Source organism: Bos mutus, chromosome 21 (genome assembly GCF_027580195.1).
Source record: "Bos mutus isolate GX-2022 chromosome 21, NWIPB_WYAK_1.1, whole genome shotgun sequence".
NCBI classification, from domain to species: domain Eukaryota; kingdom Metazoa; phylum Chordata; class Mammalia; order Artiodactyla; family Bovidae; genus Bos; species Bos mutus.
In genome coordinates, this window is record NC_091637.1 from 63430177 (window position 1) to 63456833 (window position 26657).

At 44.5% G+C, this 26657-nt stretch overlaps 2 protein-coding genes across 11 annotated transcripts in view; one reads left to right on the plus strand and one right to left on the minus strand.

Moving 5' to 3' along the window:
• The window catches only part of SETD3 (SET domain containing 3, actin N3(tau)-histidine methyltransferase), a 78528-nt gene extending 71216 nt beyond the window's left edge, over nucleotides 1-7312 (minus strand). For 2 of the 8 annotated variants that reach the window (XR_011461554.1, XM_070357946.1), the window contains exon 1: nucleotides 7154-7305. The gene's annotated coding sequence lies outside the window, so the exon portion shown is untranslated. Of the gene's footprint in view, nucleotides 1-3178; nucleotides 3243-7153 lie in introns of all 8 variants that reach the window. The other 6 variants (XM_070357943.1, XM_070357945.1, XM_070357942.1 and 3 more) reach the window with 6 other exon arrangements.
• A 493-nt stretch (nucleotides 7313-7805) lies between these two features.
• CCNK (cyclin K) overlaps nucleotides 7806-26657 on the plus strand; it is a 30097-nt gene continuing 11245 nt past the window's right edge. Inside the window, exons 1-5 of one of the 3 annotated variants that reach the window (XM_070357947.1) lie at nucleotides 7852-7933; nucleotides 20770-20840; nucleotides 21971-22220; nucleotides 22899-22980; nucleotides 24434-24565. In XM_070357947.1, coding sequence (XP_070214048.1) covers nucleotides 22024-22220; nucleotides 22899-22980; nucleotides 24434-24565 — 411 coding nt within the window. In that variant the 5' untranslated portion in view covers nucleotides 7852-7933; nucleotides 20770-20840; nucleotides 21971-22023. Of the gene's footprint in view, nucleotides 7934-18570; nucleotides 18590-20769; nucleotides 20841-21970; nucleotides 22221-22898; nucleotides 22981-24433; nucleotides 24566-26657 lie in introns of those variants that run through there. The other 2 variants (XM_070357949.1, XM_070357948.1) reach the window with 2 other exon arrangements.

Consider the following 26657-nt stretch of genomic DNA (forward strand, 5'->3'; position numbering starts at 1 on the left):
TACTTAAAGACAAAAGAAAATACTACATAGAAAAGCAATACTGAATTGACAAGCAAATGGATTCTACAATAAAGTTACTACAGTGACAGTCCTTCAAAGGAAGGGCCATCAATAAAAAGAAACAGCAAGCTAAGAGTTTTACACGTATCTATATTTCTCCACCATCAAGATTTTTAAAAATCTACAGAATCTTCAAACTCTGGCTCTTTACAACACCATAAACTATTTTACAAGACTATCAACAACCTCTCCACTTAAGAGATGGAACAGGCTTAGAAAACCGTAAAATAGATGGCATTTTCAATTATTATTTAAATTGCTAATATGCAAGTGGCATCTGTAATCAACAACCACTTCTGATCAACGGAGTGATTCTTTCACATATTATCTGCACAGGTGGGGAGAAACATGAACACAGAGCGTGCAGGGAGCTTGGCTGAGGGGATGGTGGGAATGGTAAGGGAGGGTGCTGGATACTTAACCCATTTTTACAAAACCTACTTCACACTTACTGAACAGACTGAGATGGAATTCAGCTGCGTGGACTTCTTTTTTTCTGTCCCCCAAATATTCTAAATGGAAAGACTGTAAATGTGCATTATTCTTGAATTGCTTTCCATTTATGGCAGAAAGTGAAGAGGAACTAAAAAGCCTCTTGATGAAAGTGAATGTGAAAAAAAAAAAAAAAGTGAATGTGGAGAGTGAAAAAGTTGGCTTAAAGCTCAACATTCAGAAAATGAAGATCATGGCATCCGGTCCCACCACTTCATGGGAAATAGATGGGGAAACAGTGGAAACAGTGTCAGACTTTATTTTTTTGGGCTCCAAAATCACTGCAGATGGTGACTGCAGCCATGAAATTAAAAGACGCTTACTCCTTGGAAGGAAAGTTATGACCAACCTAGATAGCATATTCAAAAGCAGAGACATTACTTGGCCAACAAAGGTTCGTCTAGTCAAGGCTATGGTTTTTCCCGTGGTCATGTATGGATGTGAGAGTTGGACTGTGAAGAAGGCTAAGCACGGAATAATTGATGCTTTTGAACTGTGGTGTTGGAGAAGACTCTTGAGAGTCCCTTGGACTGCAAGGAGATCCAACCAGTCCACTCTGAAGGAGATCAGCCCTGGGATTTCTTTGGAAGGAATGATGCTAAAGCTGAAACTCCAGTACTTTGGCCACCTCATGCGAAGAGTTGACTCATTGGAAAAGACTCTGATGCTGGGAGGGATTGGGGGCAGGAGGAGAAGGGGACGACAGAGGATGAGATGGCTGGATGGCATCACTGACTCGATGGACGTGAGTCTGGGTGAACTCCGGGAGTTGGTGATGGACAGGGAGGCCTGGCGTGCTGCGATTCATGGGGTGGCAAAGAGTCAGACACAACTGAGCGACTGAACTAAACTGAATTACAACTAGAATAAACATTTCTGATTACACTACTTGGTAATTCACCCAGAAAACCTTTGCAGAAGCCCAGCATCTGCTTTTCAACACATCCTGCATCTTTCCTCTCAACTCTGTAGCTAGATCGACTAAGGGAGAGGATGGCCCTCAGGCTTTCTCCTACCTAGGGCTCCCAGCTGTAGCGGCATTCGAAGGGAGTGTAAAGCCTGCCTGATCTCTGGAGGAAGAAAAGAACCTCACTGAAATCCCTTGCAGGCCATTAGGATCAGAGGACGACATTTTGAATTAAGTACACAAATTACAGGATGGTGGCCTAGGCAAATAAAAGCACTCCCAAATTGAAAAGTATTTAAGTTCTCTCTGCTACAAAAACTGATGAGGTGTACATAGTCCTTGCATTGGCACCATGTTAACTGAAATGTCAGGAACATCCCTCTTTGCACGGTGGCAGGATCTAGTAACACGGTCAAGTCATACTAACTTATCCCACTTCAAGAGGCTAAGGAGCACCCACCATTCCAATCTCTATCAAAGGAGGTGTTGTGTGTCACAACTCACAACCACCAAGAAGTCAAGGCAGGCAGACAGGCAAGACAGTGGAATTAATTTCAACTCAGTAGCTACACACATAGCAAGATGAAGGTAGACCTATAAGGGGTAAGTAAAATTCCAATTTTTATACAGAACAAGTTGGGCTGTCAGACAAATACACAAACACACAAACTTGAGATCTTTTTTTAAAAAATACAGGTATTTCTTGCTTTCTACAATGTTTTTACCATATTTCCACTAATATACATGATAATTTTATAGATGCTTAAACTATCTTTGATTGACTTTTCAATACATAATAGGTGCACTTTTAAACTGCTGTTGAATTAAGTTATAAACACAATTAAATTAAAATGAGGCTTCTATTTAAAGAAAGTTGCTCCCCAAAAAACCCCTCTTTATAAAGCAAAGAATCATTCAGTATCATAAATAATCATTTCCTATTATATCTTTCTTAAAGAAAAAAGAAAAATGCTAAAGAATGAAGAAACAGCTAGCTGTAATCTGTCAAGAAGTTACTTTCAAACCACCCACACTCCTCCCATAAGGATACTAGATTCTCAAACTGTGGAATGTCAGGTTTGGAAGAGACTTCTGGGTTTATTATCTGTGTTCTCACCATGAACATCTTTAAAACAATGACATCTAATGTTAGGTAGCAGGTATGGTTGTCAAAGTGCTTTGTGAACCACAGCCAAATTCGACTCAAGGATATTTTACTAACACGGATGGTTCCCAACTTAAGATGGTTCAGCTTAGACTATTTTGACTTGTAATACAGATGGGGCAAAAGCCATAGGCATCCAGGGGAATTCTTGCATTCTGATCTTTCCCAGGCTAGTGACATGCAGTGCAATGCCCACTGGGGTGCTGAGCAGCGAGTCTCAGCTGCCAGCCAGCCAATGGAGCACGAGGGCAAGCAAAGAGCACACTCGCCACCATTCTGAACCCAGACCATCGTTCGGCTTTTCACTTTCAGGATAGCAGTCAACAAATAACATGAGATATTCAGCACATTATTATGAAACAGGCTTGTGTTACATGATTTCGCCCAACTGTAGGCTAATGTCAGTGTTCTGAGCATGTTTAAGGTCGGCCAGGCTAAGATGTTTGGTATGTTAGGTGCACTAACTGCATTTTCAACAATGATATTTTCAAATGCTATCAGGATATAACCTCATCATAAGTTGAGGAAGATCAATATAGCCAAAACAGCCTTACTTTTCCACCAGCCAAGTGAACAAGTGAATTCACACTTGGATTCAGAGCATATTTCTTGAGTAATCTGCAAAGGAAAGATAAGTTAAGACAGCCTTTAGGATAAGGTGATAACCAACTAAACCCTTGGTTACATAAACTGATATTCAGCTAGATCCGTGTGCTTTATTAAACAATAAATCCAAATGCAGTTTTAATCCAAATGCAATTATTCATGCTAACTGTCATGTTGTTTGTTTGCAGGCTAACTGTCATTTTGTTTGTTTCCAGGCTGTTGAAAGTGTGTGTGCCCTGGAGCAGGTTCCCACATGACCGCCTTCGTCCTAACTGCACCGTTCAGGCATTCTCTGTATCAGGAACTGAGGTAAACATTTTACACAGAAGATAAAGTAAGATACTAGGCCCACTTTACAGATGAGAAAGGTCAAGTTTAGCGCGGTTAATCAATTTATGCAATGTGATAAGCAGAGCCTCATCAGCAGAGCTCGGTGTCCAACTTCGCTGATGCCCAATAGTATTAACATGTGAGAGGTTAAAATTTTACTCTGGCTTGGTAATCAGTACCACTTTTCCTCAAAATCTTAACTTCAGAATTAGACTTCATCTTCCATTGCAAGCCAAGAGTGTTTGGACTTGATTATTTAGTTAACTTCTAATAATACTTGGAAAGGACTTGAGTAAGAAAAAAATTTTTCAAAGCCTCAACTTTGGAATTTGAATTTTATAATCATTTGGAATCATTTTTCTTCCATTCAAATTTATTTCAGCTGAAAATTGTCAATTGCTGTGTTTGTACTTCTGGTTTTACAATCTGTTTATTTCTAAACCTAGAAGAAACTCCCAAAAGGAAAAGGAGTCTACACAGCTAATCTCTGGCCTGAGTTACTGAAGGAATTTAACAACAGAAAGGATTGCTAATCTTGCCAATTCTGTTAATTGACTTTTTTCCCCATAAGACGATTAAGTGACTTAGAAAAAAGAAGTCTCAATTCCTTCATAATTAAAAAAAATTATATTACTATTTTGTTAGAAATTTACTTTGAGAATAAACATTATGTAAATTCCCTGGTGGCTTAGAGGGTAGTGTCCACCTGCAATGCGGGAGACCCGGGTTCAATCCCTGAGTTGGGAAGATCCCCTGGAGAAGGAAATGGCAACCCACTCCAGTACTCTTGCCTGGAAAATCCCATGGACAGAGGACCCTGGAAGGCTGCAGTCCATGGGGTCGCAAAGAGTCGGACATGACTGAGCGACTTCACTTGATGGGTAAATTATATTTGCAGATAAAAATATTTTACAATTTCCAATTTTATGAGTTGGAAAGTGAGATGACATAAGGAAATCCAGGATACAGAAGTCAATTTTGCCAAGTAAGGTACACTTGTACAGGCAATAAAAGTGAAAATCAGGAAAATTCAAAAGCAAGGAATCCTTAAACTAATACCTGTAAGCAGTTAAATGATTCAAAATGAACTGATAGCCAAGATACCACTTCTTCAACTGTACAAAGAAAAAAGGATGCACAGGAAATCAAAATATTATTTCTGATAAATCAATGGGCCCAAATATATTACTTTTTAATTGAGAAAACCAGTTTCTAAAGATAAAAAACCTCCCAGTAACAGATATTCATCAAACTGCATCAAGAAAGATACAGTATTACTGGTTACATTTCTAAAAACTACTGCAGATTAGTGATTTAAAAAAAAGAGAGACTATGTAGTTCAAACATTTTAAGAGACTTGGAATATCTCAAACTAGATTGACACCTTGCAAAAATAAAAGAGAAACCCTGAGCCAGGAGTTAAGATTTTTACTCATATTTTCACTAAAATTCCACAAGCCACAAACTAGGTACCTGCTTCCCACTGAATTCAATGACCATCTACTAGATATTTACTGTGAGCAACCTCAGTCATACTGTAGACAGCCTCTTCCAGCCACCCCCGTCTTTGTCATCTTCTTCAAGATCATGAGAGCAGCAAGTTCTAAGGAAAGGTTGTGATCAGTTATCAGAGCTCTCAGAACAAAACAGTTTTCTAGGGGCTGAACTTTAGAATGGAAAACTTTCAGTACAACCTTCACAGCTCTCTCATTTTCCAATGGCTTCTAAAGCAAAGGTTTAATCATCATTCAAAATGTGGCCTAAATGTTCACCACACGGAAGAGCAGTTTGGTGTGTCTTCCTGACAATCTTATTGCACAACTATTGACTGATGAACAGAAGTTTTCATGACTACAGACATGCAGGCATAAATGTTTCATCTTCGAGTCCAACATCATTCCTATTCCAGGGATCACTGGAGAAGAGACCAGAAGCAGCAACTATTTTACTCATTCAGACTATAGAGTTTCACTGCACACATTAACTTACAATTTTGAAAAAAAAAAAAAAAAATATATATATATATATATACAGGGTAGTAGAAGGAAAACTGAGGTTGTTGAGGGCCCAATAAAAGTTGTTCTGTAGCTGTTTGAGAACTTGGCTTTGCCCATTACTTCCCTGGGCCAGAGGAAAACTCCTCCTTAAAATGCTGGAACCTTTCCAAAATATCAATCACAACAGCCCCAGGGACTAATCTGGTAAGAAGAGACTGCATGCATAGTAGCCCGAATAGACACACTATATCATGGCTCAAGTAAGTCTTTCCAAATTTTAATGGTGGAGAAAAGCTGCTTTTATTTTGCTATACTCTCAAGTTCTATGCATTAACTTAAAATAGTTAAAAAATTTTTTCTCCTAATTACTGGTTCTTTCAGTTTGGAAATAGCAGTGGGGTCATTTTGGAGAAGAAAAATGGACAAGAGGTATCATTTGCACATGATAAAATCCACACTTTCGCCAGTTCTGACAAACCCATACACCGCAAGCAAGTTATGTTCGGATCTGTCGCTAAAGGGTTAACGCCGCAGAGGATGTTAAAAGCAAAAGTCACCTGTCAACGTACTTTAAAAGCACTTTTGCTTCTGAAACATCACCTCCTGCATTTGGAAATGCAACACAACACACTCCAAGTGATCCTAAACCTGTCAACACACAGCGAGGGTAAGCACTACCCCCCGCTCCGTTCCCCCGCAGCAAGTGGCGCCCGACACACTAATCGGCTCCCTTCTGCACCCGCACCCCCACGCCCCCACCCCGGAGTAGAAACAGAGGAGAGAGGGGGTGCAGACTTGCCTCGCCAGGCCGGAGTCACGAGGAAGAAGAGTTTGATACCCCAGAAATGATAAACTCCAAAGCACTGAATTCTTCTTCCTAGTAGGGCACGGAGCGTGGGGAAGATGGCCAAGGGGCGCGTGGGAAGAGAGATGACCTATTTTCAACGACCGTTTTTATAACTGGAAAGTGAGGGAGAGAAGCGGGGCGAGGCGGGGGGCGGGGGCCGGCTAGTCCCCGGCACCCCCGCGGGCGCCTGAGGTGTGAAGAGAGGAACACGAAAGCCACACAGCCCTGGCCCAGGCGGCGGGGTGACGACGGGAAGGAGAGAGGAGAGAGGAAGGAAGCGGGTGCGCGAGCCGGCCGCACGCAGGGCCGAGCCCACGGGCGCGAGAGGGACGGACCCCGGCCCCACCCGGTGGGCGCCGAGGGGCCGGGCATTCCTGCACCTGCTGCCGCCGTCTCGGGGCGGGCGGAGCGGGGACCAGGGGGCCTTGGGCGCCGGGAGGGGGTGAACGCGCCCAACCCCCGCCCCCCCACCGCCCCAACCCCGGGCAGGGCCGGAGGGCAGAGAGGCCGTGCAGCGCATGCCGACCTCGCCGGACTCCCGGCGCCCAAGGCCCGACCCGCCGGGCCCCCAGGGCGCACACCGCCTCCCGCACTCTGGGCCCACAGAGGGGCCAGCGGGGCGTGGGCCTGACCATGGCCGAGGGCCGCTGGCCCGGGCGTGGGGCGGCCGCGCAGAGCTCCGGGGCTGGCTAGATGGCGGTGGCGGAGGGCAGCGCGAGTCGGCTCCGAGGGCCGCCGCCGGCACTCACCTGCCCACTTTTGCCCCTTCGCGCGGCGGCGGCGGCGCCACACTCCGCCGGGACCCACAAGCCACCTCAGCCAAGCCCCAGGCAGCGGCGGCGGTGGCGGCGGCGGCCGGACGGGAGGGGGCGGGACGGCTGCCTCAGACAGCCCCGCCGCCGCGGCCCAACCCCGCTCCGCCCGCCCCCGGGCCCCGCCCTCGAGCCGCCGCCGCCGCCACCGCCCATTGGCCCGCGATTCAGACGCAGGGGGCGCGGCCCCGCCCCACCGCCCCCTGACCGTTCCTCGCCGGTTCCTCCCCAGCCATTGGACGGGCGAACTCCTGGGTCCGGAGTCGCCAGTTCGGCCCGCCAGCTTCCAGGCCATAATTGGCTAGGCAGAGCCCAGGCCCGAGCGTTGATTGGAGGACCGGAACTCCCCGCCCCCCCTCCCGGGGCCCTCCTCTCGCGCCTCAGTTCCGTTAGCAGGTTCGGTTGCTCCAGAATTCCCTCTCCCCCACCAACCCCCACCCTCCAGGGGGCGGGACCGACGGGATGGGCCCTCTAGCGAGCCCCTCCTTCCTCACGCCGAGACCGCCGACTCGGGGGGCGGGGCCCGGAGGAGACTGGCGGCTCTTTCCTCTTTTGGGAGCGCTAAGTTCTTCTCATTGGCTGACCGGCTTTCCTCCGGTCGCTCATTTTTTTCCGTCATAGACGCAGCGTGATAACGTACATCCCCGACATTCCACGTCCAAGATGGCCGCAGTCGGCAAGGAGAGACGTCGCTAAGGGGCTTACCTCAGGCGAGGGGTGAGTGAGCGACGGACTTCGGGCAGCGCCACTTAAGTCCCGCGTACCTGGAGGTCGGGTTAGGGTATGGCCACCAGCCTCCAGCCTCTGGTGGAGTCTCTCTTCCTGGATTCCGCTTCTCTCCCCTACCCCCCGGTGCGAATCAAAGTTAGCGGGCGATGGCGGGGCTGCGGCTTCCGAGACGCGCTCGGGGAGAGGGTCTGAGGCCCAGGAGCGGGTCAGGGAACCTGGCTCGGACTCTAGAGCAGGTAGCAACACACGAAATGAAAGGCGGTTGTGGTTCAGGGACTTCTTGGAAAGTAGGGAGAAAGGGCAGGGGGTCTTATGCACTCTCACACACTCAGCGATATATCCGCAGACTGTCCACATCTTTCCAGTCATTTCGCAGTGTGCCGGTCCCAGCCTTGGTAAAGCTTGAGTCTTTGCGTATTGTTCCACAGCTAGGATGCTCTGACTACGGAGTTTGAAGACCGCTGCAAAGAAGGTGGGACTGGAATGAGGAAAACGCACTTCCGCGATTATTAATAGCTCCGTTCTTCCGTTCGCGTCGTGCTTACAGATCCTCTCCAGGGTTGTTTGGTTTGTTACTGGAGGGATTGTTCTTTAAAAGTTGAGGTGTTAAGTCTAGAGGCATATCTCAGAGCTCTCAGATTACCCGCACAAAACATGGTGGTTAACGCTCCCGAAATTTGGCCTGCCAGTTAAAACGGAGCTTTCGCTAAATCTTCTAACATTAGCAACGACTGCTCAGAGCACTTGGTTGAAAGCGGTCTTTTTATGTTTTTAATGGAAACTTGATGATGCTTGGGTAGCTCTGCAATCTTAGCGCTGATGACGGTTTGTATGAGTGATGTTACTAGAGTGAGAGCTGCACAAAGCTCTCTATCCTCAGCACCCAAAATACTGCCAGGATAATCTGTCCATATTGCTTGATGAATGCGTGAAAGTCGTTCAGTCGTGTCCAACTCTTTGCGACCCCCCAGACTATACAGTCCGTGGAATTCTCCAGGCCACGATACTGGAGTGGGTAGCCTTTCGGTTCTCCAGGGGATCTTCCCAACCCAAAGATCGAACCCAGGTCTCCAACATTGCAGGTGGATTCTTTACCAGCTGAGCCACGAGGGAAGCCCAAGAATATTGGAGTGGGTAGCCTATCCCTTCTCCAGCGGATCTTCCCGACCCAGGAATCGTACCGGGGTCTCCTGCATTGCAGACGGATTCTTTACCAGCTGAGCTATCATGGAATGAATGCATGGATGCTGATAGTAGTGGCGATATTCATAGATATTTGACTGGTTAAGAATCTTAGTGTTCTTAGATGCCTGCCTGTTGACTATGAATATAATAGTATGAATATAATAGTTATCCAAGATTTTTTTGGTTTATTTGGAATGACTACCATTGGTGTGTAATGTTAGTGGTTTGTTTTTTTTTAACTGTTGTTTCACTTCGATTCATGCCTGGAAAATCCCATGGACCGAGGAGCCTGGTGGGCTACAATCCATGGGGTCGCAAAGAGTCAGACACGACTGAGCGACTTCTGTGTGTGTGTGTGTCACTTAGATTATCTTGGGATGCATTGTTGAAAAACATTAGTTGATTCTTGCATAAAAGCATGTTAAACATTTGTTCCATTTTATGGAACTTACTTTGCACCCACAGGCAATAAAGAAACATTCTAATTGTTAATGAGATTGTTATGTCTTAGGCGTCATTTCTAAAATTGAATGTCACAAAGAAAAAATGGTCATGGTTTGGCCTACAAAATAAATTGTTCGTTTATCCCCACAGGAGATTATATTTGAAAGCAATGGGTTTGGTAAGAATACAGAAGAAAAAATGTTTTCTGTTTTCTCTAAAACTGCTGCTGCTAAGTCGCTTCAGTCATGTCCGACTCTGTGCGACCCCATAGACGGCAGCCCACCAGGCTCCGCCGTCCCTGGGATTCTCCAGGCAAGAACACTGGAGTGGGTTGCCATTTCTTTCCCTAAAACTAGGTCAAGACAAAACCGGGAAGGATTAAGGTCAAGGGAATAGTGATTATAAAGAATACTTAATTGGATTAAATCCGATTCGTATTTTCAGGGTCAAATAAACAGTATACCAAAATATTTACAGATAAGATTGTGAAATCATTGTTCATAACACTTGAGGAATCTTAAAAGTGCAGTTAATGATAAATACTGGAGTCCGGTAAATGTGTCAGTTTTTGCAGAGAACCACTGAATGGCTTTGGATGCTAGAGCCAGTTGTCGTTGTTGTTCAGTGCCTCAGTCACGTCAGACTCTTTTCCACTCCTTGGATTGCAGCACACCAGGCTTCCCTGTCCTTCATCGTCTTCTGCAGCCTGCTCCAACTCATGTCTGTTGAGTCGGTGATGCCATCCAACCATCTCATCCTCTGACGTACCCTTCTCTTCTAGCCTTCAATCTTCGCAGCATCAGGGTGTTTTCCAATGAGTCAGCTCTTCACATGAGGTGACTGAAGTATTAGGGCTTCGGCTTCAGCATCAGTCCTTCCAATGAATATTCAGGACTGATTTCCTTTAGGATGGACTGGTTGGATCTCCTTGCAGTCCAAGGGACTCTCAAGAGTCTTCTCTAGCACCACAGTTCAAAAGCTTCAGTTCTTTGGCATTCAGCCTTCTTTATAGTCCAACATTCACATCCTTATATGACTACTGGGAAAACCATAGCTTTGACTATATGGACCTTTCCCAGCAAAGTAATGTTTCTGCTTTTTAAAAGCAGATGGTATATAGCTTTGTTCATAGTGATGCTTCCTAAGGCCCACTTGACTTCTCATTCCAGGATGTCTGGCTCTAGGTGAGTGATCACACCATTGTGGTTATCTGGGTCATGAAGATCTCTTTTGTATAGTTCTTCTATGTATTCTTGCCACCTCTTCTTAATTACTTTCTGCTTCTGTTAGTCCATACCATTTCTGTTAGGTCTATACCGTTTCTGTCCTTTATTCTGTCCATCTTTGCATGAAATGTTCCTTGGTATCTCTAATTTTCTTGAAGAGATCTCTAGTCTTTCCCATTCTATTGCTTTCCTCTATGTCTTTGCATTGATCACTTAAGAAGGCTTTCTTATCTCTCCTTGTTCTTTGGAACTCTGCATTCAGATATCTTTCCTTTTCTCCTTTGCCTTTAGCTTCTCTTCTTTTCTCAGCTATTTGTAAGGCCTCCTCAGATGACCATTTTGCCTTTTTGCATTTCTTTTTCTTGGGGATGGTTTTGATCACCGCCTCCTGTACAATGTTATGAACCTCCGTCCATATTTCTTCAGGCACTGTCTATCAGATCTAATCCCTTGAATTTATTTGTCACTTCCACTGTGTAATCATATGGGATTTGATTTAGGTCATACCAGAATGGTCTGGTGGTTTTCACTACTTTCTTCAATTTCAGTCTGAATTTGGCAATAAGGAGTTCATGATCTGAGCGACAGTCAGCTCCCGGTCTTGTTTTTGCTGACTGTATAGAGCTTCTCTACCTTCGGCTACAAAGAATATAATCAATCTGATCTCAGTATTGACCATCTGATAATGTCCATGTGTAGAGTCTTGTCTCGTATTGTTGGAAGAGGATGTTCGCTATGACCAGTGCGTTTTCTTGGCAAAACTGTTAGCCTTTGCCCTGCTTCATTTTGTACTCCAAGGCCAAGCTTGCCTGTTACTCCAGATATCTCTTGACTTCCTGTTTTTGCATTCCGGTCCCTATGATGAAAAGGATATCTTTTTTTGGTGTTAGCTCTAGAAGGTCTTGTAGGTCTTCGTTGAACCATTCAAATTCTGCTTCTTTGGCATTAGTGGTTGGAGCATAAACTTGGATTACAGTGATACTGAGTGGTTTACCTTGGAAACTAACAGAGATCATTCTGTCATTTTTGAGATGGTACCCAAGTACTGCATTTCAGACTCTCTTGTTGACTATGATGGCTACTCCATTTCTTCTAAGGGATTCTTGCCCACAGTAGTCAATATATGGTCATCTGAATTAAATTCACCCATTCCGGTCCCTTTTAGTTCACTGACTCCTAAAATGTTGATCTTGGCATCTCTTGGCATCTCCTGTTTGACCACTTGCAATTTACCTTGATTAATGGACCTAACATTCTGGGTTACTGTGCAGTATTGTTCTTTACAGCATCAGACTTTACTTGCATCACCAGTCACACCCACAACTGGTCGTTGTTTCCACTTTGGCTCAGCCTCTTCATTCCTTCTGGAGCTATTTCTTTGGTCTTCTCCAGTAGCATATCGGGCACGTACTGACCTGAGGAATTCATCTTTTACCTTTTCATACTGTTCATGTGATTCTCAAGGCAAGAATGCTGAAGTGGTTCACCATTTCCCTTCTCCAGTGGACCACATTTTGTCAGAACTCTCTGCCATGACCCATCTGTCTTAGGTGGCCCTGCAAGGCATGGTCCTACATGGGACATGCTCAGTATATCTTTAATCCAATTTTCTGCTGATGGGTGTGGCTGTGTTCCCTCCCGGTAGTTTGGCCTGAGGTCAAACTGTGGTAGCAGTAATTGGAAAACTGCTAATGGAAACCTCCTTCAAAAGGACTTAGGCCAGCACCCTGCAGTTCCCAGGACTGTTGTATTCAGTGCCCCTGACTGTCAACCCACGTGACCGCCAGGGACTTCTGGGCACTCACAGGCAAGTCTGACTCAGTCCCTTGTGGGGTCCCTGCTCCTTTCTCCTGGGTCCTGGTGCGCACAAGGTTTTGTTTGTGTCCTCTGAGAGTCTGTTTCCCCAGTCCTGTGGAAGTTCTGTATTAAAATCCCACTGGCTTTCAAAGTCAAATGCCCTGGGGGTTCTCAGTCCCTTTGCCAGATCCCCAAGTTGGGAAATCTGCTGGGGCCTAGAACTTTCACAACAGTGCAAGAACTTCTTTGGTATAATTGTTTTCCAGTTTGTGGGCCATCTGCTCAGCAGCTCTGCGGTGGGGCTAATGGCAACTTCCTCCAAGAGGTCTTAGGCCACACGCTGCTCCTCCCGGCTCTGCTGCAGCCAGAGCCCCTGTCCGCACGGCGGCCGCTCCTAATCCACACCTTGCAGGAGACACTCACACACTCAAAGGCAGGTCTGGCTCAGTCTCTTGTGCGGCCCCAGGTCCCGGTGCACACAAGGGTTTTGTTTGTGCCCTCTCAGTGTCTCTGGCGAGTATGAGGTTTGATTCTAAACATGATTTTGCCCCTCCTACCATCTTGTTGGGGCTTCTCCTTTGCCCTTGATGTGGAGTATCTTTTTTTGGTGTGATCCAACATTGTCTTGTCAATGGTTGTTCAGCAGCTAGTTGCAAATTTGGGTGTTCTTGCAGGAGAAGCTGAGCACAGGTCCTTCAGTCCACCATCAAAGTCATACTCCAGAGCTTATTATTAATCTATATTAGGATCTTGAGGATGAGCAAAAAGAGTTTCTGAGTATTTGGAAAAGTAGGCTCATAGCCCCAAACTGGGGGAGCTTCCATTAAAAGAAAGCTAGTGACACAAATCATATCTCCTTTTGTTACAAGTTTACTAGACTGATGGGGGATAATTTCCTAAGAACACTGAACATAATCCCACTTCATGTAATAGATACCAGAGGTAAATGTACACTGAATAAGGTCTGGTTAGATGGATTTATAGCCATTCAAATTACCAAATCACAAATGTTGATCAACAGGTTGATGTCAACTTGAAAAGAGTTCTTTGGAGATAAAGCTGCAGGGCTCTCTGGTCTTGCTTTCACTCTGGTTAGCACTTTTTTTTGTTACCAACTTTAAATATATGAGGCATGCTTCTCAGATTAATAAATGTATTCAAAATCTGTAGTAGAAGTTTGTTAGATGACACTTAGATTCAACTCATTCTTAAAGGCTGAACTTATAAACCAAAATTAACAAGATGCAGATTTGCCAAGAATTACTGAATTCACAAAAATTTAGTTGTGTGTGTGTTTGAGATGAAGACCTGACTTGGGAGAAAAAAAAAAGGTTGTATGATGTAATGTTCCATTTACAGAAGTGAACTATAAAGTTTTCCCCAGATAGGGGAAAGGTGGTGTTTCGCTCTAATGATAAATTGCGTTTCTCCCATTTACTCACTGTGGAATTAGGCAAGTTGCTTCATGTCTCTTTGGCTCCATTTTCTCAGGGATAAATTGTGAGGATAAGAAAGCATAGCTTGCGGGCGTGCTGCAACTTGGCAGACACACAGTGGGCATGTTGGTGAATATTAGTATATTCACTCATAGTATGCAGATCATATGGGGAATGTTGTTTTCCACATTGATTGCTCTTGAAATACTAAAAGCCACATTGAGAAAACAGAGCTGTTTCTTTACCCAAAAGAGAAAGGAAAAGAAAAATTGTCTTCACATATTTCAAAGTCAATCAGTAGATAAGGGAAAGGTATTTTCAAGGCCTAGGCGGCTAGGTGGGAGCTACAAAGTTGTTGAAAGGTAGATTTCATTCATTCATTATTCTGCGCCATTTATGTACCAGATCCCGGGGATGAATAGAACAGATAAAAATCAATATAAGGTTAATGCGAAAGTAATGTAAAAACCAGTTATTGATACCTAGCAATACCGTAGGCTGCTTTGTCAACTATTAAGGTCCCAGTGGAAATGGCGAATTGAAGGTGAATGACCAAACGTTACTGTTTAGAGGCAGTCTGTGTACCAGAAGAGAAAATTGAGTAGTGACCTTTATAGTTGATTCCAGTTTGTAAGTATCCATAATTCTAAATGTTGAAAATGCATTTAATCTTTTCTCAGTTAAAGTGATACATTTAAAGCACATTCCTGAAAGATGTTGTTAAAATGCTTTAACATGCCGCTTGTTTACAGAGAGAATTTTACTTTATGGAGCTCATAAATCTCTCCATCATTTTCACAGTAGTCATGAACTGCTAATGAGAAAATTTAGAACTCTAGAGTCTTGTGAAAAAAAAAAATTGAAGAGTAATAGGGAACAGGCTTCTAGAACCGAGGTTGGAACTGTTTCGGGAGTGACTGATTTAGAGGACTGTCTCTATTCTGTTTATGTGACTTATTTTCTCTGTGTTACGCCTGTTCATCCTGTCCTGGAGTCTAACAGCACATAGGGTAAATTATTAGCATGGGTTTTGGTGATGACAGCAGGGTAAAATGGGTTTGAATTCTTTTTCATCCCTATTTAATCCCTAGTGGACTGTTCCTGATCCTTTTTTTCCACTCTGTCCCTCTCTTCTCAGCAGAAGTCTTGGCACTTCCCAAAGAGAATGGAGATGCTGTCTTATGATTTATTTTCTCCCCCTTAAATGATTTTTTAAAATATCTTTCTCACACTCTTCCTTCCCTCTGTCTCAGAGAAAAAGCAAGCTCTTTTTTTAATTATCCCTAGGCTTTTTATTATCTCTTGGCCCCTTAACCACGCAGTGGCTTGCTCAGCCTCTTCTAGTGACTCCTTCTGGCTACCGACATCGTTCATTCTCCTCTATGCTGAAGAAACAATAACCTGTTTTTTAGCCTGTTCATTTTTTATCACCCATACAGTTTTCCTTCTGCCCTACTGCACCTCCAGAAAGTTTCTTCTATTTACACATGTGTATATGTCTGCTTTATTGAGATAACAATTCACGTATCATACAAATCACCCATTTAAAAAGGTACAAGTCAGTGAGTTGTGCACCCACCACTACACTGAATTTTTAATGTTTCATAACTAACCACCAGTCCTAGTAACCTTTTCTTTTTTCCTGTCCTTTGATTTTTCTTTAGCATTTGTTGCTGTTGGCTAGTGCCTGTTGGAGAAGGCAATGGCACCCACTCCAGTGCTCCTGCCTGGAGAATCCCATGGACGGAGGAGCCTGGTGGGCTGCAGTCCATGGGGTCGCTAAGAGTCGGACACGACTGAGCGACTTCACTTTCCCTTTCACTTTCATGCATTGGAGAAGGAAATGGCAACCCACTCCAGTGTCCTTGCCTGGAGAATCCCAGGGACAGGGGAGCCTGGTGGGCTGCCATGTATGGGGTCGCACAGAGTTGGACACGACTGAAGCAACTTAGCAGCAGCAGCAGCAGTGCCTCTTACTTAAAGCTGGTGTTCCCTTGATTTCTTATGTAATTAAGGGTGGAAATTTCCCTACCTTTTGACCATTCCTTCCCTTTCTGTCCTTCCTGCTTCTTAAAGTTCTTCAGAGTTGTGTCCCTGTCTTCACGCTCCATCCTTCTGTCTATGAACATGATGTTACCTGTCACGTCTATGTAGGTGAATCCCAAGTAGATGAATCCTTTCTAGAGTTCAGTAGCCCTGTTTATGGGTCTGGTGGTTATTTCTGCACAAGTATCTAGTAATTATAGAACCACATTCTTTCCCTCCTCTATCGAAACCAACTTTTTTTTTCACACTTAAAACATAGTAAATTAACTAAAAGTCAAAGTCGCTCAGTCGTGTCTGACTCTTTGCGACCCCATGGACTATACAGTCCATGGAATTCTCCAGGCCAGAATACTGGAGTGGATAGCCTTTCCCTTCTCCAGGGGATCTTCCCAACCTAGGGATCGAACCAAAGTCTCCTGCATTGCAGGCGGATTCTTTATTAGCTGAGCCACAAGGAAAGCCCAAATTAACTTCACTCTCAGAGAAGGTAATGTTAAAGAGAAAAATGGGGAAGAGAAAGAGTTTTGTTAACTATACTTCAATTTAAAAAACAAAACTCTTTCTCTTCCCCATTTTTCTCTTCAATATTACCCTTCTCTGAGAGTAAACTTGAGTCCTCTCTTGCTGTTCTTTGCCTCGTGGCCAATTGTGATGCCTGTCTTTCTCCCAAGGCCATTTGTGGGGCCGAGGCCTGGTTAGGCATAGTTTCAGCAGCTGTTATAGTCTTCTGACTGGTCTTCCTTCAGCATGTCTCTAAACTGCCCCTGAGGCATCACTTCCCCCCACTTACCATGCTTTATTGTTTTCCTTGACACTGGGACTCCCTGACAGACACTGACATATCTGTTTCTCTTTGTGTCTGCCTAGAATGTAAGCTTCTGGTGGGGTTGAGAGCTTGCCTCTCTTGTTTCCTGTCATGTCATTGAGGCCTGGCTCATAGTAAATGTGCAGAAAACATTTGAATAAATATAGAGACATATTTGAATGAATATGAGGAAAATATTTGAATGAACATGGAGAACTGTTATTTTATTATGTTTTAAAGACTCCCAACTAGTGTACTGTGAATAAATTACAGATATGCTGAGATGTCTGTCCCCTCAGGCAACTGGCCAGTTTCCCTCTGCTCTACAAGAATGCACGCGAATGTTTATTACGATTATTAATAATTGAAAACCAGAGACATCTCAAGTGTTCATCCACAATCGGTTCAGTTCAGTCGCTCAGTTGTGTCCGACTCTTTGCGACCCCATGAATTGCAGCACGCCAGGCCTCCCTGTCCATCACCAACTCCCGGAGTTCACTCAAACTCATGTCCATTGAGTCGGTGATGCCATCCAGCCATCTCATCCTCTGTCGTCCCCTTCTCCTCCTGCCCCCAATCCCTCCCAGCATCAGGGTCTTTTCCAATGAGTCAACTCTTCACATGAGGTGGCCAAAGTATTGGAGTTTCAGCTTCAACATCAGTCCTTCCAATGAACACCCAGGACTGATCCCCTTTAGGGTGGACTGGTTGGATCTCCTTGCAGTCCAAGGGACTCTCAAGAGTCTTCTCCAACACCACAGTTCAAAAGCATCAATTCTTCGGCGCTCAGCCTTCTTCACAGTCCAACTCTCACATCCATACATGACCACTGGAAAAACCATAGCCTTGATTAGATGGACCTTTGTTGGCAAAGTAATGTCTCTGCTTTTGAATATGCTATCTAGGTTGGTCATAACTTTCCTTCCAAGGAGTAAGCGTCTCTTAATTTCATGGCTACAGTCATCATCTGCAGTGATTTTGGAGCCCCCCAAAATAAAGTCTGACACTGTTTCCACTGTTTCCCCATCTATTTCCATAGAAAACCATTATATTCACAGAATAGAATACTGTGCAGCAGAGCGTGTCAGCTTCAGTGCAGTTAATCCCTTGTTGTGAGAGATTCTTCTGTGCATTAGGAAAGTGCTCAGCTATATTCATGACCTTAGCCACTGGATGCCAGCAGCAGCCCCCAGTTAGGATAGGCCCGCCAAAACATTGCCACGTGCATGTGCCAAAACACGTGCCTGGGGGCGAGCTCACCCCAGGTTGAAACCCTGCTGTGTAATGATGAGAATGCAACAAAGACGAGCCCCACACGCATAGTACTGAGCAGAAGAAGCCAGTCGTAAGAGAGTGATAGTATCTCATTCCACATCCTTTAGAAACAGGAAAGACTATCAGATGGGAACAGAAGTCAAGACGGTGGTTATCTTTCCGGAGGTGGTGATTAGGAGAGGAATGAGAACTGCTGGGGTTTTGGTAATGTTCTACTTAGCAACTGGATGGTGCTACACAAACATGTTCGTGTTGTGAAATTCATAAGCTCTACACTTAAAATGGGTTTACTTTTCTTTTTGTATACTATAATGCTCTTAAGGCTGGCTTCTGAGTCCTTTTGTAACTTTGACTTTTAGGACTCCGGAGCTAGCCTGAAAGAGCTGTTTCCCGTGGCTGTAAACTGGACCAGTGGGAGCAGCAGATAATGGTAGTGGTGGGATTATAACTCAAAGAATAAGATAAGTATTGATGAGCCCATCCTTGTTTAAATAAATGATTAAATAAATGAGGGAGAGAAGGAACAAATCTTTCTTACAAAAGAACTCCAAGTGATGTTGAAGGAAGGAAAGAAATAGAAATTACTAGAACACCACAGTAAAAATTGCAGGCAAGATCCTCAGAGGAATGCTAAAATTAATAGCTGATACTTCTGGAGAAACAGGTACTTTGCATACTGCTTTGCATTGCAAAATATCCCCACGCCCGCCCAAAGACGTAGCCATTCATACTGCAGTAGTTTTGATACAGGTCCGCACACATTCTTCAGCACAACTCCTTCAGGCAGTGGCGCTTAATTCCCTTATTTCCCTTACCCTAGAGTGTGGCCTGGACCTTGGGGCTCACTTTTAAAGAATAGAAGATAGAAAGTGAGAAATAGTGACTTACAGTGAGAAGCTGGCAGACCCCATCGTAACAAATGAGCACAGTAAAGCAGCAGTAAAGCAAGTCGTTCTGCATCACTGTCTCCTCGAGTGGTGTGATGAGAAGGGCACTTTATGACGCTCTTCCTCAGAACTCCAGTCTATTGATAGGAAAATATCAGACAGACCTAAATCAAGACAGTTATTAGCTTCTAGTACTCTTCAAAACTAGGAGGGTCAAGATAAACAAGGAAAACATGAGAAACATTAGAAGATACTAAGGAAATGTGAGCCCCCGAATGCAATGTAGCATACTGGATTAGATCCTGGAATGGAAAAGAAGTTTTTGGAAAAATTAAAAATCCATATCAAGGCTATATAGTGTAGTTAGTAAGTTTCCAAAATTGATTTTTTTTAAGGGAAGCTGGTTTAGGATATATGAAAATTCATCTTTACAACCGTCTTTACAACTATTCTATAAATGTAAAATTATTTTTAAATAAAAAGTTGTTGTTTTTAAGTGAAAGCCTTATAAAAGGATGTACTCAGAGAAATCTCATTCCCATCCCAGTTCTTTACATTCTGTTCTACCGTTCCCTATTGGTAACCAGTTTTTTTATTAGTTTTTTTTTTTTTTTTAAGTAAAGATCTCTATTCTTACTTCCCGTCTTTTCTTACATAGATACATACTAATGTTAGTAACCATGTATGCTGATCCTGGAAATTTCTCCACACCCATAATTAAAGATCTTTCTCAATCTGTCATAATAGCTGCATGGCACGCCATTTGTGTTAATGTACCATATTATTCAGCTAGTGCCCTAATGATGGGCATTTCATTGTCTACAGTTTTTGCTGTTATAAACAATACTTTGAATGATCTTGTGCACCTTTGTCTCCTATCTGTGATGATATTGTCTGAGTGGATACTTGGAAGTGGAACTGCTAAATCAAAGAGCAGATGCCGTTGCCATTTTGTTACATATTGCCAAATTCCCCTCTGTGAGAGTCGTTGGTTCCGTTTTGTACCCCCACCAGCAGCATGTGAGATTACTTGCTTTTCTCCAGCCTTGCCAGCAGAATATATTGTCAAACTTTTGGGCTTTTTGCCAATCTGATGGGTGAGAAATGATCTCTCAGTACGACATCTGATATATATACCATTTTCTGGGTATATTATAAGATAAAGCAAATATATAAATGGTACAACTGAAGATCAAGTTTTTCAATGCAAAGAAAACATATAGATAGATACACACACATATATAAATGAGATCAAAGATTAAAAAAAACCCAACTCTTGATTTTTGCTAAGCATCTGATTTTGAGCTCTTCGTATATACTGAAGCTTTAGTAAACCAGTCTCCCCTGGCCCTCATCCATTGCCCAGTTCAGTTACACAGAGCGTAAAATTAGTTCAAGAAGATTACTTGTCTCCAGGTAGTACTTCATTCTTCCTGTTGGAGGAAGACCACATTCTCTTTAGAGCTCGCAGGTGCAAGGAGAGCGGTCCACCCCCTGTCGCTTTTCCGACCAGAAGTAGGGTTTCCAGAAGTTAGGTTTCCAGAGCCTGGCTGCCCGGATGCTATTTTCTTGCTGAACCAGACCAGTCTGGTTCTAGCTGCCTCTTTAGAACCTTTTGTCTGCCCTGTATGAAAATTCCTGTTTTCTGATCCAATTTACAAATAATTTACATATTACAATGATCTCTAGGTGAGAATCCTTATTTATTGTTTTCTTTTCTCAGCTTAGAGGTTTTAGAGAATTTTTCATTCTGAATGAAAGAGAAGAGGATGAGAAAGCAAGAAAAATTTAAAGGTACTTCTCTCACTTGTAGACCACCTCCCTTCACCCTCTCACCCCAGATCACTACACCCATTTGATCTACATTGCTCTGTTCAGTGGCTTGTTCAGATATTAATTCATCCAGTATGGTGGCTTTTCTAAGTGAAAGTACCTAAATGGAATCAAGTAAACTCCAAAATCACTGCAGATGGTGACTGCAGCCATGAAATTAAAAGACGCTTACTCCTTGGAAGAAAAGTTATGACCAACCTAGATAGCATATTCAAAAGCAAAGACATTACTTTGCCAACAAAGGTCCATCTAATCAAGGCTATGGTTTTTCCTGTGGTCATGTATGGATGTGAGAGTTGGACTGTGAAGAAGGCTGAGCGCCGAAGAATTGATGCTTTTGAACTGTGGTGTTGGAGAAGACTCTTGAGAGTCCCTTGGACTGCAAGGAGATCCAACCAGTCCATTCTGAAGGAGATCAGCCCTGGGATTTCTTTGGAAGGAATGATGCTAAAGCTGAAACTCCAGTACTTTGGCCACCTCATGGGAAGAGTTGACTCATTGGAAAAGACTCTGATGCTGGGAGGGATTGGGGGCAGGAGGAGAAGAGGACGACAGAGGATGAGATGGCTGGATGGCATCACTGACTTGATGGACATGAGACTGAGTGAACTCCAGGAGTTGGTGATAGGGAGGTCTGGCGTGCTGCGATTCATGGGGTCACAAAGAGTCAGACACGACTGAGCAACTGAACTGAACTGAAACTAAAAAAGGGAAAATTTGATTGGATGCTAGATGGAAGAAATGGATAATTTTGGAGCATAAGTCTTTGGGGTTAGGACAGACGTAGTTTTTACTGAAGAACAGAATGTAGACCAGCATGAGGGAGCTAGGTCTAATGAAGAAAGGCAGAAAGAAATGAGACAAATGCTCTTCCTTTTAAGCTGTGAAATATGGGATTTATCATACTACAGGTCACTTAAGTGTTAAATTGTGTTTGGAGATGAGCCTGGTCTTCTAAATGCTGATAAGTAGTGTGTCTTCTATTGGAAATTTTATCAAGTACAAATCTATGATTGTAGATTGTTTATAATAATGGAGATTGTTTAATGTGAGGTATCCCTTTCCAACATTACTTCTTCTCTTTTTCTCAGGATTCTAACATTTTTCCGAAAGTCTTTTGGAAAGACCAAGTCTACTTCAATAAATGAAGGAGAATAAAGAAAATTCAAGCCCTTCAGTAACCTCAGCAAACCTGGACCACACAAAACCATGTTGGTACTGGGATAAAAAAGACTTGGCTCATACACCCTCACAGCTAGAAGGACTTGATCCAGCCACTGAGGCCCGGTACCGCCGAGAAGGGGCACGGTTCATCTTTGATGTGGGCACACGTTTGGGACTGTATCCTGTTTCTGGAATCTACAATGGATGGGCTCCCCATCACCACCACCACCAAGAATTAAATTAGGCATTATAGATGAAAGAGTAACATTCCTGACTAAAACAGCTTTTAAATATCTTTCTTATTTAAATGCTACTTCAGATTTGCCTGGCTCCTTAGGGGGTTTCTGTTTCCTTTTTGCCACTTAAATGTGTAGAGCCACTGAGCTTGCGGCCACCGGTCTGGAAAGTAGCACCCACCCACTGATGGCAGATGAAGTGTATCTAAGGATAGTGAAGCCCTGCCTTATGAAAGCTCCCCAGGCGGCTCAGTGGTGAAGAGTCCACTTGCCAGTGCAGGAGATGCAGGTCCAGTCCCTGGGCTGGGAAGGTCCCTGGAGGAGGGCGTGGCAACCCACTCCAGTGTTCTTGCCTGGAAAATCCCATGGACAGAGAGGCCTCGCAGGCTGCCGTCCATGGGGTCGCAGGGCGCCAGACACGACTGAGCGCATAGCACGCACACTGTTAAAGCACAGCCGCAGCTCGCACCACAGTCCTGACACCTCAAGACGCCCATTCACCTGCTTTGTCACTGATAATATTTGCTTTCCCACTTCTCTTGTTACTGTTTACTTTTATTGTTTTTCTGCATTTAATGAAGACATAACTCTTGGCCAAAGTCCTTAACCAGAACAACAGACACTATGACACCCTGGCAACTGGAATAATTTATTTTCATCGCTTCTATATGTTCCATTCCTTCAAGCAATTTCCAAGATATGTAAGTATTTTAATTATATTGTAATTCTTTATCATGTGTTATTATTTCTGCATAGTTCAGTGGACAGATTGTAGCCTCTCTTTTTATTATATTTTCCAGGAAGTATTCATTTTTTTACGGTACATACTACATATAAACAAAATCAAGTTCAAACTTTGTTTTTTCCCAACTAACTATTAAAATATTTTTTGACTTTTTTATTTAGGTCGATATGAGCCATAATCGTGTAGTTCTTAGTGTGCTTACTTCCTTGTTACTTTTCTCAAGATAAGATTGGCCTTACGGTTGAGACCCAGCAAAGGCCAGATGGCCTAGGAGTTCTTTGTTCCATGTCAGTGAGTCTTCAGTTACTTTTTAAACCTGCCCTGTGGAGGTTCCACCTCCAGTAGTTTCCGGTCCAGGACAGCTAATCTGATGAGTACGAAGCACACGTAGAGAGCGAGGCCGTTGGAGAGGCACCAGAGGCTAGCGCTCCAGGGGAGGGGTTCACTTCATCCTGGGGAAATCAGGGGAGATGCCAGGGAGGAGGGGCCAGCCCGGAGTCAAGCCTTGGCAGTGAGTGGGACCTTGCTGTGCTGAGATAGATAGAGCAGTCGTCCACCAGAAACCAGCCTGATCCAAGCTCTGGGGGAGGCGTGCAGCCAGCCAGGAGGCCCGTGGGCAGGAAGGGCATGGTGGGACTCTGGGTGGGAAAGTAGTCCGAGCTAGACTACTGTGGGCCTTGAATTCCAGACCGGGGAACTGTGACTTTAGTAGGTCAGCTGACACGATGGGAGAGTCTTATAAAGAAGACTGAATTAGACATAACAGGAAGTTAGTCTGCTGGGGCTTCTTCCTTTTGCTGAGATTTACTCAGTTCTGCACACATCTCTTCCTCACTAGTTTGTGATACTCTCAGAGGAGAGACCATGTCAGGATCCACTTTGTACTCCAGCATGGCACCTGACTGCTGTGTTACGTGTGGTCAGGATTCTGTGAATGGAGGGGCACGTAGAAGAGCAAGCAGGCAAAGGAAAGCTGGAGACAGAGCAGTGAGAAGGTCGCTGTGATGGAGGAGCTGGGCCTGGAGTCAGGCAGCAGGAGGAAGGAAGGAGAACTCGGGCCGTGGTACGGGGTGAACGCTCTCTAGCAAGGCTACTGGGCAGGGAGGCAGTGTCTCTAAGAGCACAGCATGAAAAGAAAGTTTGTTTCTATGACTTCTTCCGTCTACATGATTTACATGGCATTTTATTCAGAAAACTGTATTTAAGATAATTTGTGAAGCCAAATTGGAGGTCGCAGGGTGGAATGTTTGTATGTGGACTTTGCTTCAAGCTTTTAGAGTGCCCTAGTGTTTGTGAATGAGAAGAGCAAGGCAGGAAGGGAGGCGCCCCGGTTGTTGAGAAGGCCCCAAATCTTTCTGTTTCTGGGTGAGCCTTGATAGTGAGATCAAGAGCTTTTGTCTTCCTTTTAGGTAACAGGAGCTTGTTGTCTCTTTCTGGCTGGGAAAGTAGAAGAAACACCAAAAAAATGTAAAGATATCATCAAAACAGCACGGAGTCTATTAAATGATGTACAATTTGGCCAGTTTGGAGATGACCCAAAGGTAAGAATCATAACTTCCTGTGCTCAGGTCTTGATTCCTCAGGGCAGCATTAAGGCAGAGTTCCTTGTGTTGACAATGGCTGTGGCCCCAGTGTCTGCCAGTCCCTGGAATCCTTAAGAGGCCCTTATACAGAGGACGCTCTTCCTTGCTTCTGTGAGTAAGCAGCGGGGATAACGTACCCTACACTTAGGTGGCAGCCACTGATGTGCTTTGTTGGCTTCGGCGCCCTTCAGGAGCAACAGCACACGGAAGCGGTAGGAGCAGAGTTCTCTCGTGGCCATTAGCACTCTTAGGCCCAGAAGCAGTTTGGCTTCTCGGGTTCATCTCTAGCCGGCTTCTGGGTAGAAGAAAGTACAGGTGCTGTATGTACACGTGCTGCGTGTCTTCTGCTTCCCAAGAGTGGTGGAAGATACGGACATTTGCAGACACCCAGATTAACAGACTATCCATCTTGTCCCTTTCCCACAACACCTGCTACTGTCAGGAAATGGTGGCAAAATAATTGTACACATTCTTCTATTATTTTCTAAAAAGACCATTTTCAGGGATTGGTAGCAGCTTTCCTTCTTCCCTGTTCTTGTCAGGATCTCCCATTATGGTCCTTATAGCACTGATGAGAGTTATCCTTTATGACATTTATCACAGCTCATAATTAATGTAGATTTTTTTAACCAGGTCATCACACAAAGAGTATTCCTTTTCTCAGTTGTAGTCTGTAAGAGCTCAGACCCTGTCTGTTCTGCCTGGTGCCTAGTGTTCTCTCCTGGCTGGATAGAGTAGACGTTCAGTAGACTAAATGACAGACTGAGATTGTGGGGAGAAACTAAGAATCACAGAAATGCAGAGCTGACCCAGACACAGATGTTTGGCGCACCCACGGCCCCATTTCTCCTAGTCAGCTGGTGTTGCTTCCCATGGCAGTCACCCTCCCTGCACCCCACAGAATCTGTGTGTGATTATAAAACACGTGTCTGTTAGTTTTCCTTCTCGCTTCAAGGAGGTGACAGAGGCCAGAATGCTTTTGCACATCCTGTTTTTGCGCTAAATGGTGGTCTTTTGTGTAAGTATTGTCAGTGTGGGTAACCCTGTCCCTTGAACTTATTTATAAATCCGTTCACCTGTTTATAAAAATGTGAATCTATGAGAAATTCATAACTAACAACGGTCAAAAATGTATTTTATGAAAGTAATGTAGCATCGGATATTTCTGATGCCATAGGTTTTTGATTTTCATGGAGCACAGAGACTTTTGTAGAAATGGATTGTACTTTAGTCAGGTCTGATCACAGGGGCAGAAGGACCCTCTGGCTCACGAGCCATGGTTACTTGGGGGGAGTTGCAAAGACCTGGACGCTGCAGCCACTGGTGTGTTTTGTCCAAGACACCTTTGGAGGAGTCCTCTTCTACTTTCGACCTTAACCCCCTGTACCAGCACATCAGGAACCTGAGACCCTGACTAGGCACAGCGAGGCAGAAGTTCTGCAGCTCAGTGCCCTGCTACTGCTGCTGCTAAGTCGCTCCAGTCGTGTCCGACTCTATGCGACCCTATAGATGGAAGCCCACTAGGCTCCGCCATCCCTGGGATTCTCCAGGCAAGAACACTGGAGTGGGTTACCGTTTCCTTCTCCATTGTATGAAAGTGAAAAGTGAAAGTGAAGTCGCTCAGTCGTGTCCGACTCTTAGCGACCCCATGGACTGCAGCCTACCAGGCTCCTCCATCCATGGGATTTTCCAGGCAAGAGTACTGGAGTGGGGTGCCATTGCCTTCTCTGGGCTCAGTGCCCAGAAGCCAGCAAGTGGGGAGTGGCCATGCTCATCAAGCTTTTGAGGCAGGCCAGCTTGCCCCACGGGGTGGAGGGGCTTTGTAGCCCACACTGCTTTCTCACATACAGTCTCCCTCTGCCTGACTGGGTGTCGGGGCCGAAGGAAAGAACCTGGGTCTGGGAGTGGTGAGGACACTGACAGGCGCTGTCTCGATGGAGAAGAGAGGAGGGCGGATTGGAGGGAGGCCACGTGAGCACGTAAGAAAAACAGGGTCCTGAATCATGTCCTAATAAACTTGGCCCGAACTGTGTGATTTCTCCCTGTTTCG